Raw genomic sequence first — 16,902 nt, forward strand, 5'->3', positions numbered from 1 at the left:
TGACAACTTTGGGTTTTTGTGTTGATTATGCATGCTGTTTCGGACCGACAAAGGTTGCTGTGCTCTCCCCCTGCCTTTCCCTACGTTTTGCCCATGTTTTCAGGGACCTGTTTTATCTTGAATTTGAAAACACAGGGAAAATGCAGGGAATCGCAGGGGGAGAGCGAGGCGACCTCTGACAGCATGCATAATCAACACAAAGACCCGAAGTTGTCAGAGGGGTGAGTGCGAGGGAAACAGCCATACATAAAAGACCCACATGTTACCTAATCACACAGTTAAACTTGGATACACATTTCTTGTAGCACATTGATTATACTTCTTGGTGGTGGAAAGTGCCGTCAAGTCGCAGCTGAGTTAAGGTGACCCCGTAGGGTTTTCAAGGCAAGAGATGAACAAAGGTGGTTTGCTATTGCCTGCCTCTGCATAGCAACTCATAACTAAGAACACTTGCACTGTGATTTTGGGTAAACACAGCGAAAGCCCAGAATTGAGTATTCATTGTGGATTTCAGTATTCAAAGAATCTCAGGTGTTTTTTTTTTAAAGCAGCTTTCTATTCCTTATAAATGCAAAGGTAGGATTGAAAATGATATAAATAAGGGTGGGGTAGGGAACCTTAGCAGGATTTCCAGTGGTCAGGAAGGGGGACTTTAGCCTCTGCATAACTCCCTTCTCCTCTGCATCATTGGCAGAGGCAGAATAAACTATGTACACACACACACACAAAAAGAATCATATGCAAGTGTACTGAATTTGCATAGTCTTGGCTTTTGCATATCTTTGGAAAATAATCCTAGGTCACGCTACAGTGACCACAATGCAAATCAATAGGGCTCTTTCACAATGCCTATGATCTTGGAAGCACTTACACTGTTTTCCAGTTCAGCCATCTTCTCAATGTTGGGCTTAAGGCTTGTTGATCTGTTGGGCTCTTTGTAGTCAGAACCATCCAGCTCACCATCATTAGAATTGGGCTCAATGTGGATCAGTGCTTCAATGTTGACTTTTGGGTCCACAGTCCCACTCGGGGCAACATTTCCACCTCTTTTAATCTCTTCTCCTTGTTGCTCCTCCTGGTTTATACTTCCTTGTCCATTACTTTGTATTCTTTCACCCTCTTGGTAGATCGCTTCCTGCCGACGTCTGTAGGAGTCATCGTGTTCCTCGCTGCCGCCCATCTGAAAACGATTTTTTGACTCATCCTGTGTGTGAATTTGGCTACCACCTTCAACGGCCATCAAATGAGTAGCTTCTTGTGGGCTTTCCCTTCTCACCTGTTCCTTGTGATCACTAGAATTCTGGTTCCTGTTTTGGAAGCTACCTTTGCTACCCTTTCTCAGCCATTCAGCATCTGGATTATTTCCATTCAATGTTCTTGAATTATTCAACTGCTCTCTTTCTGCTGGAAGTTCTGCTGGAGCGCTTTTGTCATTCTCTTCGATTTGTTCATCATCCTTATCCTGCCTTGTGGTTAGGTGGAGGGGCTGATTGGAGTGCCTTGGGGTGTCCCCATATTTGTTCTCCTTGCGGTCGCTGCTGCGGAGATCTTCTGGAATGTTAAACTGGGCTGTTTGTCTTCTGTCTCGGTAGTTACTCCCGTCCCATACTTCTGCCTCTTCCCTCTCTTCTTCTTCCTCCTCCTCTTCTTCTGCTTCCTCCTCCATCACAATCTGTTCCATCATTTTACTTCTTGCAAACATCTCAACGGCATTTTTGTTGTACTTCCACCCGTCTTCCTCCCATCCCTTATGCAATTCCATGTCTGGATCATCCTGGCTGTCTTGGTAATAGCCAATGATGTCTCTTCGCTTAACCGGATAGTGCCCACGATTGGAGCGGTGTGGGCTTGCGTCCCCTCCAGCATCTGTCTCCATGCTGCTGGATGCCACAGCTGAACCACTGGGCTGAATCAAAATGTTACCGCTTTCCTGACTTCTGTTTCTCGAGCGATCCCTGCTGTTTATTTTTGAACTGGTAACAGAATTGGCTTCTTCAAGTGCTTCTTGGAGCTCGTCGTCCCCCAATGCATTAACCGGCTCCTCTCGATGGTCTCTGTGCTCTTCAAAGTCAGCATTTTCTGTCTTGAGATCTCCCAAGGAAGTATTGTGTTCCTTGTAAAGAACAATGCATACTTTCAAGACATGGTGATAGCAGGGACACCAACAGAATAATACTGGGGAGGGGAGAGGGGTGTAACATTTCATTGACCTTACTTCCCTGGTAGTGGACAGTCAGATAGACTTCTGGGAAATTTACAAGCAGAGTTTAATGAAGACAGAAGTTTGTCTCAAGTACCTAGTATACAGAGATATACTGCCTCTGAGTATGGAGTTTTCTCAATGAAAAAACCCCTATGAATTAGTTGAATCCTTTTTTAAAAGCCTTCTAAGCTTGTGGCTACCAGTCTTTGATTGCAAACAGTTCCTATCAGCCATACAAAAAGAGTGGAAGGCCCTACTCAACCTCTACCAGAGTTATGCATCGCATGGCCAGCATGGCCTCAGCAAATGCTAGAAAACTTTGAGGGTTGTGCCTAAGGAAGGTGGACTTTAGGAGGAATGTGATGGCACTTCTGAGTGATGCTCTAGGAATTTCCCCTAATCTCTATGGTAAAGACCACAGAGACATGGGGAAATCCCTAGATCATCACCATGGAGGCTATTTTCTGGGTTTTTCTTCTCCCATTCCTCAGTTTCTCAAGGGTAGGGGATTGTGGCCACAGACTGGGGTTTACCTGCTGCCAGTAGGCAAACTTGCAAGCCTAATTATGCAGCATCTTCAAATGGGTATGGAAGGAATGAGAAGTACATGGCCCAGAATGCTGTTTTCAGTTTGGGATCACATCTAAGTACAAAGATAGGATTACTTTAGCCAATGATTTACCTGTAGTTGGCTATAGTTGGGCTCCAGCTGGCCTCCTGAAAAGTTGCCAGCTATTTTTGGAAGCTGTATGCCATCCCACAGTTTGGAAGTCTTGTTCTGCTTCTCTGTCCATGTCTTTTCGGTATGTCGTAGCCGGGGAACAGCCGTCGGCTGGGAATGGTCTTGTAGGAACCTGAAACCTGACTGATGAACATAAACGTTCTTTGTTATCCCTTGTGTATTACAAGGGATAATACCTTGGCCGCTATCAGAGTTAGGAAGAATCTTTCATCTTTGGGCAGAACGGAATGTATTTTGCTTGAAAGAGAGACATTGGTACAGAGATACATTTTATTTGGCCTCCGTGTTGCACTAATACAACGCCATTGATTGGGAACTTCTCCAGTGTGGCATTTCAGCAATGAACCGAGCTTGTGCAAGAGGACACATGTGCTTGAACATATGTGCTGTTGCACAAATCTAGTTCTATATGAAAGCCAAATTCCTGGTGGAGCGTGACTATGGAAGATTATTTTCGCTGTGTCCCAAGTAGGGTTGCCAGCTCTGGTTTGGCAAATACCCGGAGATTTTTGGAGCCTGAGGAGGTCGGGGTTTGGAGAAGGGAGGGACTTCAGTGCTAAGAGTCCAATTGCCAAAGTGGCTATTTTCTCCTGGTGAACTGACCTCTATTGGCTGGAGATCAGTTGTAATAGCAGGAGACCTCCAGCCACCACCTGGAGGTTGGCAACCCTAGTTCCAAGAGAACAGAGGCATGTCCTCGTAACTGTTGGAGAAGCATGTTAATGCTAAACTGGAAACACCAGAAACGAAACACATGCCCCAATTTTTGCTTTTGTGATGGCCGCTGTTGTGGTTGCTGCAGCAAAATATCCCCTGTCTGACCTGCATTACTTGTACTGTCCCCGTGTTTTTCTGGTCTGCTGAGCAGACTAACAAATCCCAAATAATGGTCTGAAAGTGCCTGATGTGGTTCCCCTCTCTAAAGCTCAGCAGGTCTGGCCCTGGCTATTATTCAGCTGGGGTGGAGCTACAGGAGAGAGGGGGATGTGGCTCAGTGGGAAGAGGGTGTGCTTTGCATGCAGAAGGTCCCACATTCAGTTACCAGCATGTGCAATTCCCCAAGCAAAGCAGCATCCCCCCAGGGAGTGAATGGCAGCCGTCCACCTACATGGGAACCTGCTAGTGTTCTGTAGTGGAACAGATCTTTCCATTAAGGCAGAGATGTATTGAGAGAGGGGTGTATTGCAAAACAACCCTAATGACCTGTGAATCGCACACACTTTTTGGTGACCATTTGCAGGGAAAGGAAGCTTGTGAGGGGCCAAAAAAATGTTTGCATATTCCCCAGTTCTTTGCAGCTAGGTAAATTTCCTCCCCACCCCCCAAAGTACTTTGTTCACAGTTCCTTTGTTCCTGTCAGTGGCAGCGATCCCATCCTCTTGGGTGGCAGCAGCACTCTACGCAAAACCCTCTGTGTTGGCACTATTTTGTTTTCTTTGCAAGCCTCCCTGTTTGCAAAGCTTTAAGCGATGCCATAGCCACTATGGTTTGGTTATGCACTGATACTGCTGGGGGAAATGAAGCAGTAACTTAACTATGTGGACAAATATTATAACTTTTTTAATTGTTGGGGAAGGAACAGAAGAGAATTTAGGGCTGCCAACTCCAGCTTGGGAAATTCCTGGAGTTTTGGGGATGGTGCCTAGGGAGGGCAGAGTTTGGGGGAAGGGAGGGAGCTCAGGTGGGACATGATGCCAGAGTCCACCCTCTGAAGCTATTTTCTGTAGGGAAACGTATCTATATAGATGTGTGTGTGAGTGTGTGTGTGTGTCAATTCAGCCACTGATCAGGATTGTGAACTAAGGATGCCAGCCTCCAGGTGGGGCCTGTGGATCTCCCAGAATTACAGCTCATCTCCAGGCTACAGAAATTGGTTCCCACAGAAAAAAATGGATCCTTTGGAGGGTGGCCTCTAGGGCATTGTACCCCAGTGAGTTCTTTGACACCCAAATCTCTAGGAGTTTCCCAAATCTCTAGGAGTTTCCCAACATGGATCTGGCACCCCCTCACCCCTGCCACTGGCCAGGAAGGACCTGGGAACCCTATTGTGAAAAGAAGTGAACAAGCACAAATGGGGCAAGACTGCAGGGAGCTTTAGGGGTATTTTGTCTTCTCAATAACCCTTTGACACCCAAAAAGTTTACTCTTGACTATTTGGATCATCCTTAGTAACTAGTGGTGCAGTTAGCTAATTCTAAACTCTGGAATTAATGTTCATCTCCCCCCCTTTAAAGTTAGGCATTCTGGGAACTACAGTGTGATCTTCCTCACATGCCACGGGGAATCCTAAAGTGGTGGACTCTTACTTGAAGGGCAGTCACATTACACATGCAATCATATTTGGGCAGTAATTCCTAAATGAGCACTATTCATTCTTTCATTCTTACTCAGACTCTTGTGATACATGGATGCATTGGTGGATAATGAGTGCCCTCAGTCAGACTACCAGTTCCCCACAAACAACGCATGCCAGGGGATCAGTGCTCCAACTGCCTGACAACATGGACTAGCATGGAAGAAAGAGCTACTTTGTTATAACAGGGATAATAATGTCAATCAGTTGAATGAATGATTATGAATAAATTTATTTACAGCCAAAGCCAGAATAACATGACCAATCAAACAGCTGTGTTTCAGTTAGGTACTTCCTGTTATCCTTCCCTACCCCATTACTATTTGGGATGATGTGCAAAAACCCATTACATATACAAAAAGATTATTCTATTTAATATTCCCATAACATATTTTATATGTCATTTCTGCTTGGGAGAAGGTTACTAGAAATACCTTTTCTGCATTTTTGAGTCCTCGGATTCCAAGCTTGTACATTAAAGAATAGGACTATAAGAAAAAGAAAAAAAAGGATTAATTTGCACATGAATGAATTCTATGGCAGAGGTTCTCAACCATCTTACTAAAGAAGGCCAGGAATTTGATTTTGCCTTTATTCAGGATTAAGCTGTTTAGTCACTTTTTAATATGAAAGTCTCTTCCTTTTCATTCCTTACCACCAATTACCACCATAACCCACTTATATTTCCATTAATGAGTCATGTCCACAATTCACAAATCATTGATAGAATTCAGGTGCATGAATGTGTGGCGAGTCCCTAGAACTGACCCACACGATTACATGACCACCCGGTGCTATCCATGTACTCGAATGTGGACTGCAGTCTTAACCAGTAACCCATTCCACTGTCATTTCAGAAAGTAGCTATGTTGGTCTGTAGCAGAACAGCTAGATTTGAGTCCCATAGCACCTTAGAGACCAACAAGATTTTGGGGGTATGAATTTTTGAGATTTTGTCAAAAGCTCATACCCTGAAAATCTTGTTGGTCTCTAAGGTTCTACATAACTCGAATCTTATTATTCTACTGGAGAATCAATGAAAACCTATATTCTTCTGGAAGCATCAAAACTTGGGTAAGGTGTGTGTAGGACTGGGCATGTTTGGTGGTGTCTGGGGATGCCTTGGTGTGAAGTCTTACCACAGTCTCCCATCCCTGCTTTAAAAAGGCATTTCCTCTCTTGCTGCATCTCCTCCTGCTTAAAGCAGGAAGGAGCTAAGCTTTAAATAGAGGCTCTCTCGCTCTGCCTCACCTCCCAAATTGGAGTGGTTCTTTGGGGGGCTTCTGCAGGTTGTCGTCAAGCAGTTGTCCCCCTTCTAGGTTTCCCCCATCTCTGCTATGGGTTTTCCCAAACCTGTTTTGGTACCATCTTTCCTAAAGCACTCCATCCAAAGTGGATTTGGGGGATTTATGGATGGGACGATGCAGATTTCCACACCTCCCTGTCCACATCTGACACCACATCTGGTACTATTGCCGCTTGTGCTCGCCATTCCCCTCCCCCAATTTTTTCACCTTTTTAATTGTTAGTAGGTATATTACTATACTGGCATATAGCAATATTCCTTTTCCCAGTTAAAAGAGAAGGTTAAAAACCTGGCAAAGGCACATGGAGGAAAATGGCAGGCACAAGATGGAAGTATGGGAAGGGGTGCCCAGCCCTGTACCAGCAACTGCTGGGAGATTTGGGGGGCCGTGCCTGTGGAGGGTGAAGTTTCAGGAAGAATGATGTCATTTCTAGGTGTCGCTATAGGAGTTTCGCCCATCTTTATGGTAAAGACCATAGAGACTAGGGGAAATTCCTAGGGTGTCACCATCCCCCATTTTCTCTCCTCCTCAAATTATCACGGGTGGGAGATTGAGGGCGGAGGATTTCCTGCTGCCAGCAGGCAAATGACAAGCCTAGGAAAATGCCCCTGAGGAAACTTCATTTGTTGCTGCTAACATCTCTGGATTTACAGCAGCAATCAGGGCAAAATGGGGAATCACCCCTGTAATGGAGGCAGCCTCAGTCATAATGTACAGTGATGATAACCTGAAGAGAGCTCACCGGGATGGCAACTGCTGACCCCGTGAAATACAGGAGGAAGATCACAGTCTTCATTCTGACTGGGCCTGTAAGAAAGATCACTGTCATTGTCATATTCTATAATGTCAAGGGTTACAAGGTTTCCTTACCCCCCAAAATCACCAATTTTAACAACTTTTGTTAAGTAGCTGGGATGATTTGAGGGAAATGTCTCAAGCCTCCATCTGAAACATACATACTTTTGAATTTGCCCAGTCTGGAAGGGGAGGAAGTTGGAAAAATCTTTGCACTGACTTATGAAAGTTTGACAGAACTTCTGTTCCTCCTCTATTGCAGGTATTTGGTCTAGCCATGGCCAGCGGTTGTTGGAGATCAGTTGTAATAGTGGGAGATCTCCAGCTACCACTTGGAGATTGGCAACCCTACATCCCTGGAATACCAAACCTCTCCAGGGAGATGCGGCCAACCAATTGCCCTGGTGGTAGGATTGCCAGCTCTGGGTTGGGAAATACCTGGAGATTTCTGGGGCGGACGCTGAGGAGGGCAGGGTTTGGGGAGGGGAGGGACTTCAATGCCATAGAGTCCAATTGCCAAAGCGGCCGTTTTCTCCAGGTGAACTGATCTCTATCGCAATCAGTTGTAATAGCAGGAGATCTCCAGCTAGAACCTGGAAGTTTGGCAAACCTAGCTTTGAGAGTGAAATGAATCAAGGGGTCTGGGCCAGCCAAATGCCTGTAGATATGTCTAAGTGGAGGCTGAAGGGTATACTGCCTCTGAAGATGAAGGTTTTGTTTATCTATTAAAGGCAACTGCTGTCCATATTCCAGTGGGAGAGTCATGTGGGGGGGGCAGCGTCCTGGGAGAAAAATTAAAAAGAAAAATAAGGCCCCAACTACTTATCAGGGGTTCTGACAACAGTGTTCCTGGTGATTCCTAGAGTTACCCAGAAGTGACTATAGCTCTAGCAATCAGCAGAAACTCTATAGTAAAATTATCAAGGAGTTTTTTTTATGATTGCTAGAGTTACCTTTATCACTTATGGGTAGCTCTAGGAATTGCTAGAAACTCTATAGTCAGAATTCTGGTAAGCAGCCATGATCTCTTTTTCATTTTCCTCCCCAGGACCATCGCACACACACACCCCGCCTCAGTTTCCACCCACCAAGCAGCTGAGCATTGGCAGGCAAGGAGTACAATTGGCTGGAGGTTTCCTGTCATAAACGGGCAGATGGGAACCCTAGACTTATCCCTCCATACATTTTTCAAATACTTTAAAAAGCCTTCCAAGCTCATGACCATTGTTAAGTTAAATTAATTGTGCTAACAACCTGTGACGATCATGGCAAACCCCAGTAGTGTGGAAGCAGCCCAGATTTTCTTTTCCATAAAAATCCATAAATTCTTTATACACTTTTAAAGTTTCTCTTTGGCTTGGCTCCCCATTGTCATTATAAATAAAATCTTTGACTGCTCTGGTTTTTTTTTTTTTTTTAATTAAACTGAACAGCCCTTTCAGTTTGGTCAGCTGGAATTTGGCATTTCTACAAGGCAGTTTTGGTCATTTGGATCAGGAATGTCCATGACATTTTATTTTGCAAACTTGTGGAGTATGAGAATGTTATTCATCAACATTCTTGGGGGACAAAAACATCAGGAAACTATTTCACATAACTGGTGATAGAATGATAGTTCCTGATTGTATTTGATTTTATTAATAGGTACCACATACATAAGAGGACTGAGGCATAACACACAATTCTCATGTTTTATGCAATTCTTAGGCCCATAATACTGACCAGAGGTAGGAACAGTAGTGAAAGGGGCTTCCGGTCAACTTGGGGACTGTTAGGGTTGCCAGGTCCCTCTTCGCCACCAGTGGGAGGTTTTTGGGGTGGAGCCTGAGGAGGGCAGGGTTGGGGGGGGGACTTCAATGCCATAGAGTCCAATTGACAAGGCGGCCATTTTATCCAGGTGAACTGATCTCTATCAGCTGGAGATCTGTTGTAATGCCAGGAGATCTCCAGCTACTACCTGGAAATTGGCAACCCTAACCCTACCCTGAACTCCTTGGAGGAAGAATGGGCTGAAAACATGAGGAATGAAAACACAGCATACATACAGAGTACCAGTTATTATAGATACTTCTATTGTATCTATAATACAATAGATATTGTATTATACAATACAAGTCATACGGTTTGTTTCCCTATGGTTTTTGGTTGCACCTAGGGTTGCCAACTTCCAGGTGGCAAACCTATTTCTTCACCTTCCAGGTGGCGGCTGTCTTCCTGCTACTACAACCGATCTCCAGGCTAGAGATATCAGTTCACCTGGAGAAAATGGCCGCTTTGGAAGGTGGACTCTATAGCATTATACGCCACTGAAGTCCCTCCCCTCCCCAAACCCCGCCCTCCTCATGCTCCACCCCCAAAATCTCCTGGTATTTCCTAACCCAGAGCTGGCAACCCTAGTTGTGCCTGGGTGGTATAAAAGGGGGAACCCAGACAAAAATTTTGTCTGGAGGCTTGTGAGGACTCTCAGTGAAGGAGAATTGTGGACTTAGCCAGGTTCGACTTGAGCTGGCAGCCACACCAAACAAGCCGCAGAGAGAGATCCTCTTAGAAAAACTAGATTTTAATGTATCGATACATGGAGAAGTCAAAAGTCCCCCCCCAGATGACTGGGTGGGTATATTCTCAAATCATTTCAGTCCTTGTAACACTTATATAGACAGTTAAAGGTTACATGTCATTTCACAACAATCCTGATGACATATGACAAGCGACAATTTGGCAAAAATAATCATTTCTGTGCCTGTGAAATCAATATTTTCTAATGTTTAAACAAAAAGTTCTTATTTACCTAAATTCATGTTTGCTTAAAAGTTGATGTATCAAAGTACCCTCTAACTCTTTAATGATCAATACTTGTTTTCTAGGGTTGCCAGGTGGATGATTTCCCAGTTAAAAGAGATTGGCAATTGCCTGCCAATCCTCCTGGCTGCTCTGGAGTGGGAATTGCGTGCATGGCCATGCATGACGCAATTACATCACTTCCGGTTTTACCCCAAAGCGCTGCATCACCGCGGCCTCTTTAGCACTCAAAACCCCAAAACGATTGCCCCAGCCTCGCCCCCCAAAACCTCCTGCCAATAGAGAAGGGGGACCTGGCAACCCTATTGTTTTCAATATTCAAGCATTTTAGAAGCTACTGTGTACGTAGGGCAGAAGTAACTGACAGCTGATACCCTACTTTTAGAGAAAGACAGAGATTTCTTAAAACTTACACTAATTTTCCTTCATTTCTCCAACATCACCAGCACTGACCCCTACTTGTGTGCCCCCGCCCAGTGAATATGCTTCTCATAAAGGGTGGATTTTAGACCACAAGACAGAGTAATATGCTGTAAACCCTACAGAATGGCAGTATCAGCAGTAGGATTTCCAGCCAGCGGTGGAAGACTGTGGTGGGGACATTGGGGGGGGGGGGCACAGTCAGTACGGCACAGTTATGTGACTTCTGGTGGAAATCTCTGCAGTGGGGGTGCTGTTTCAGCACAAACAGGTGTGTGTGGGAAGGGGGAACAAAATCACCTGGAGTCCCCACAAATCCTGATTCAGCCTTCTTGGCCATTTTTAAACCGCTAAATTTCCCTCTAAAATAGCATTGGTGGCCATGGGTTGAACCCGTGGCTGCTGTAACATGTATTTTGACCCTGAGATAACTCTATCAGGGATAAATTGCTTGTTGAGTCTTGGCATTACACTCCCAACAGCTACAAACAAAGGTTTTGTTCGGGATGACTGCTTTGCATGGTTGGCCAGAGAGAGCAGTTTAGGTCAGGAATGTTATGCAACCCCTTTTCTGTCACTCCAGACAGCACAGTCACAACACTGGTCTAAAAAAGGAGTGATTTTAAGCTGCATACATTAAATGTCTTATGTCAAGCCAGTGAAAACCACTAGGAGAGGTTCCTCTGACATCAGGGCCCCACTGGATTAGGCACTAATGCTCAAATTCAGCCAAAATATTTGAGCACCTGCCCCATTGTCAACAATACTGTTGTGAAATTGCTGCCTGATTAGTATGGATAGGCATATTGCTATGGTTTGGCCTAAGGGGACAGGAATCACACGTCTGTGCTAAAGAACATTAATATCTCAATGGGTGGGCATTGAACACATGCAGTTGCCTTAGACTGAATCAAACCGTCAGTCTGTCGTAATCACCATTGCCTACTCAGTGGCTCTCCAGGGTCTCTGGTTGAAGTCTTTCACATCCTCTACCACCTGATCGTTTTAACTGGCGATGCCAGGAATTGAACCTGGGACCTTCTGCATGCCAAGCAGATGCTCTACCAGTGATCCACAGCCCTTGTTATTGTCGTGAGATGATCTCCTCCTAGCTTTTTGAAAACATACATCAGAATTTGGAGAAGGTGACTTCTCCTAGGTGAAGGAATCCCATGCAATCTAAGTGGCTGCTTGGGGTACTGAACATACAAAATATTGTTAGGCAGTTCTGATCTCTGCTACAAGCTTCTAATGGGGCCTTAGCTATGGTGCTCAGTCACTCATTTGCAATGGGGAGTGTGTGTGTGTGTGGGTAATGGTTCTGGCCTACCTTTCAGGGTTCTTAAAAGGATAACTTTCACTTCATTGCATCAGATGCGGGAAAATCTGAAAACTAGGAAACTCCTGAGCGTCTGTATGGTGGTGGAAGGGAAGAGGATTTTTTTTAAGGAAAGGAGGGACTCCTCCTCTTCCGGTCATGTTACTTCCAGTCATGCTGTTGGAATTCTGTGGTCCTGGGCTCCGTGGGCAGGGTTGCCAGGTCCCTCTTCGCAACCGGCAGGAGGTTTATGGGGCGGAGCCGGAGGAAGGCGGGGTTTGGGGATGGGAGGGACTTCAATGCCATAAAGCCCGATTGCCAAAGCAGCCCTTTTCTCCATTACCTTGAGACTGGCAACCCTATCAGTGGTATCCTATGCACTCACTCTCGTTCACACAAGCATGTGGTGACTGCAGCATAATGCGTCAACTTGCACGTACAAGTCAGTCATCATCGATTAATCGCCGCATTTTGTGCTAATCTGCTCACACAATTGCCAGAATCCAGAAGCTCATAAATACACAGCACTAACAAAAACACATTATAACAAGGAAAGGAGCTGTCCGTTGAGCTGCCTTGGGAGGTGTTTCATTCTATTAATTTGGTATCTGCTTTTGCTGCTTTTCATCCACTCAAAATCAGAGAGCTGAACATTTTAATGAGGCTAGGGGACGTTTGAACATGGGTCAGAGCCCGTCTGAACTATTGACAGAGATGGCGAAACTTACCGCTTTGATAAATCAGACTCATAATGCACAATTTTGGGGGGGAATGGGAGGCGTGGAGAATTTATTGTGAAAATTATTTTTTAATGGGATCGTTTAAGGGAGGTTCTTTGATTTAATCTCTATGGTCGTTTTGGTAGAGTGACTGCATAAAGTTTTAAAATTATCCTTCATCGTTAAGATAAGATAATCGTATTAATCATCTTAATTACCATATTTTAGGGATTAAAATGTGTAATCAAAAGTATATACAATCAATTACTGGATGGAAGAGAAGTAGGGGGAAGTCATTATTTTTTTAAATTATTACTTCTTTTTCTTTTCTTGTATTAAATGAATAAAACAATAAAAAAAATTATTTTAAAAAAAAGAATCCGTCTGAACTGATTCTGCTCCTGCTTTCTCGTATTCTGTTGCTTGGTAAGCCCTTTGCGTCCCTTTCTTGTCCTATCTCCCATCCCACACAGCGGGTTGAGAGAGCAGCCTTGCCTCGCATTGAAATGCTAAGTGCCAGGGACAAAGGGCATCGAGAGAAAATGGCAACCTCCGCTGGTCAAGAAAGGCTGGCATGACCTAGTTTGAATTCTGAGGAGGACAGAAAATGCCTCATCAGTTTCCATCGAGACTTTTCTCACAAAACAGAAACGGCCGTGCCTGTCTCTTTGAGCAGCTGTGTGGTCTAGCGACTTCCGAAAATGGACTACAGATGTGTCACGAAGGTTGTACACTTCAAAGCAAACGTTGTGAGGCATAGGAGTACCTCGCTCCATCACAATCCTAGCAGATGCAAACGATTTCACCAGGAACTGGAGAGTTGGTTCACATTTAATGGGGTTGCCAACCTCCAGGTGGGGCCTCGAGGTCTCTTGACTACAGCAGATCTCCAGACTGCGAAGATCAGTTCCCCAGGAGAAAGTGGCTGCTTTGGAGAATGGCTCGATGGCATTATACCCTGCTAATGTTCCTCCCCATCCCAAACACCTCCCTCCCTAGGTGCCACCCTCGAATCACCAGGAATTTCCCATCTTGGAGTTGGCAGCCCTGATTCACACATTGCATAGAATGAGGTGGTAGAATACTCGATGGTGCCTCATTTTTCCTTCTAACGTACTACTTTACTCCCGGTAAATGAGGTGCATCTCCAGTAAGAGAGCCAGTATGGTATAATAATTAGAGTGTTGAATTACCTGTGAGGAGACTGGAGTTCAAATCCCCAGTTACTATGAAAACTCACTGGGTAATCCGGGACGTTATTCTCCCCCTGCCTAATCTACCTCTTAGGGTTGTTGTGAGGATAAAATGGAGAAGGGTAGAATCATGTACACTGCCTAGAGTTCCTTCGAGGAACAGTGAGATAAAAATGTGCTAAATTTAAACACAATAATGCACCCCTTCATCAGAAGTGATGAGTGGAAGAGTGGAATACAGAAGAGGATATTATATATTTTTAATGTCCCCCACGTTTTTTTAAAAAAAACCAGCAAGTAAAAAATTGTAAGGTTAGGGATAAAGACTGGCCCAGCCTTCTCCTTGCTCTTTAAGTTTCTCCTTCCAGGGAGTGTTTGTTTTAAAAATAGGGGAACTTTTAAAAATGTGTTTCCCATTTGCAGCCTGAAGTGGGATAATCCATTCCACCACTTCAGGTCTTGATCGCCTCAATTTAAGTCCAGTTTGGTCTGTTTTTGAATCATCGGTTTGCAGCTGAAGTGATAAGGAAATGGAAAAGGAGAGGTGGAAGGAGTAGATGGGCAGGAATGGACAGCAATGGGAAGTGAGATAATCCATTGGCATCATATCCCAAAATCTGACTGAGGAAAATAACTGTACTTGGTTTGGATTGTCAAGGAGGGTCTCAACTGAACTTAATTATAATTACTTAATTTGAAGTCCAAATGAGCATACAATTTCCATGTGATCTCAGGGCATTGCTGCTCTAGATCATTTTAAAAATATTAATCACAACGTCTGTGTTTCACTATACTATCAACCAAAAGCACATACTATTCACACTAAGCAGCCCTAAAACATTTTATTTCCAAAACACTAACTTTTTCAGAATTTCAAAAATCATGTGAGCAAAGAGATGAATTTATTTCTACAAAGAGGTTTGAAGACATGGCATCCTAGGCTACTAAACGGCAACTGATAGAACTCATAAGCAACCTGTGCCATCCTATGAGAAAAGGATAAAATGGAGCATAAGTTGCATTTTTTTAAAAATCATACATGAATCACTTCACACATCTGTTTAAAAGATCTAGTTATTTCATAGCTAAATTATGATGACGACAGATTAATAAATAGCCATGTTCATTTGCAGTGGTAGTAGAAGAAAAGTTGGTTTTTATATGGTGATTTTCTCTACCTTTTAAGGAAGAGTCAAACCGGTTTACAATCTCCTTCCCTTCCTCTCCCCACAACTGACACCTTGTGAGGTAGGTGAGGCTGAGGGAGTTCGAAGAGAACTGTGACTAGCCCAAGGTCACCCAGCTGGCTTCATATGGAGGAGTGGGGAAACCAACCCGGTTCTCCAGATTAGAGTCCACCACTACACCACGCTGGCTCTAGAACAGCTAGATTTGAGTTCAGTAGCACCTTAGAGACCAATAAAAATTTAGGGTTTGAGCTTTTGAGAGTCAAAGCTTCCTTCTTCAGGTATATAATATCCTGAAAACAACCTATTTGCAACAGCATTTGAAAATCTCACAACAGTTGGCACTTTATGTGAACAGATGTTGTCAATGTGTTTTTTTATTACAGGCTTCTATCACATGCATCCTGGAGCAATTAAAGTCTTCTAGCCCAAACCATTTATCTACCACATTTGTACCACTATCTTCTTACAAGGACTGAAGATAGTATTCATGATTTTCTCCCATTTTTTTCCTCGCAACAGCCCTGTGAGTTTGGAAGGATGATGGTTCACCCAATACCACCTAGTTTATAGCTTTGAAAGGATTGTGAACCGGGCAGATGTACTATTCACTGGATTATCATTTTATAGACTTTTTTACAGGCATCGACTGAACACAGATTCAAGAAAAATGTAAAATGAAAGTAAAATGAAACTATTTTTCAAAAATAGTTTGGCGAGTACATATGTAAAAGCAAGGAAGGGAGAAATAAGAAAGAAAGATTTTTTTTTAAAAAAAGGAAGGAACATCTCTGCTCTTCTGGACATATTTGCATGCTAGAAGATCTAACGCACCATCACAAACCACTATAACAAGGAAGAGTAATTGTTAAATAGCCATAGATTTACCTGGATTTATTTGTCTGAGTCCGGAATGTATGCCTGAGCAACACGGCTTACATAACATTAGACGGCAAACGCATCTCTGATCTTTTTCTTGCAGGGACTGCCTGAGAAGGAAAGTTTGACAGACTCCCAAGGCCAGCTTTTTAAACCCCTTTCTCCTTTATTTCTGCTTCTTTGCCTGGAAACTGATTCAAGCCTATTGAAGCTGAAATTCCACTAGCCTGTCATCCAGGGTCTGAGGAGAGCATTCAGAGTTTTGCATGATTATTTCCACTTCAGCAAGGTTGGACTAATTAGTTTTTTGCAGCAAACTTCTACTGTTTTGATGGGGGTGCAGGGAGATTTGCCTTCAGCCCCTTTGGGGCGCTTTCACACATGCTGAATAATGCACTTTCAATGCACTTTACAGCTGAATTTTTGCTGTGTGAAATGGCAAAATCTACTTGCAAGTGATCACTAAAGTGCATTGAAAGTGGATTGAAAGTACATTATTCAGCATGTGTGAAAGTAATACCCAGTATTTTTCCTCCACTGTTTTCTTTTTTCTTTTATAATTTTTTATTATTTTTGATAAGAAAAAACAAAACAAATTATAAAAAGCATAAAATAAAAAAGACATAACAAGAAACAAAAAAAATACAAAAATACAAAAAGAGCACTTATACAATAATCAATATTACACCATATGATATGAATTATAAAATACACGGTGCTCAAATACCCACCACCCACCTTAAGAGTGAGTCCCACCCCCCATCGACTTCCGGAAAAGTGTTTTGACAGTATTTAAAATTACATTATACTATTATTATTATAAACATTACATTTTATCTATAATTCATTAACTATACTTGTAAAGTTCATTTTCGCCAGTTTATCCCAATAAGCGATGGCCTTTGACCATGTTTTTTTAAACTCTTCCATATCTTTACCATGTAAAGAATCTGTAAGTTTGGCCATTCACATGTACATCCACAATTT

General features: G+C 43.4%; 1 protein-coding gene across 1 annotated transcript in view; it reads right to left on the reverse strand.

The window, feature by feature from the left end:
* The window catches only part of SPARCL1 (SPARC like 1), a 29,797-nt gene extending 13,823 nt beyond the window's left edge, over positions 1 to 15,974 (reverse strand). The window contains exons 1-5 of the mRNA XM_056855014.1: positions 15,925 to 15,974; positions 7,348 to 7,412; positions 5,733 to 5,786; positions 2,886 to 3,068; positions 872 to 2,113 (exon numbers count right to left, since the gene is read on the reverse strand). Of these exons, the coding sequence (XP_056710992.1) occupies positions 872 to 2,113; positions 2,886 to 3,068; positions 5,733 to 5,786; positions 7,348 to 7,401 (1,533 nt within the window). The 5' untranslated portion in view covers positions 7,402 to 7,412; positions 15,925 to 15,974. The remainder of the gene's footprint in view (positions 1 to 871; positions 2,114 to 2,885; positions 3,069 to 5,732; positions 5,787 to 7,347; positions 7,413 to 15,924) is intronic.
* Between the last annotated feature and the right edge of the window lie 928 nt (positions 15,975 to 16,902).

Source organism: Euleptes europaea, chromosome 9 (assembly GCF_029931775.1).
Source record: "Euleptes europaea isolate rEulEur1 chromosome 9, rEulEur1.hap1, whole genome shotgun sequence".
In the NCBI taxonomy this organism is placed as follows: domain Eukaryota; kingdom Metazoa; phylum Chordata; class Lepidosauria; order Squamata; family Sphaerodactylidae; genus Euleptes; species Euleptes europaea.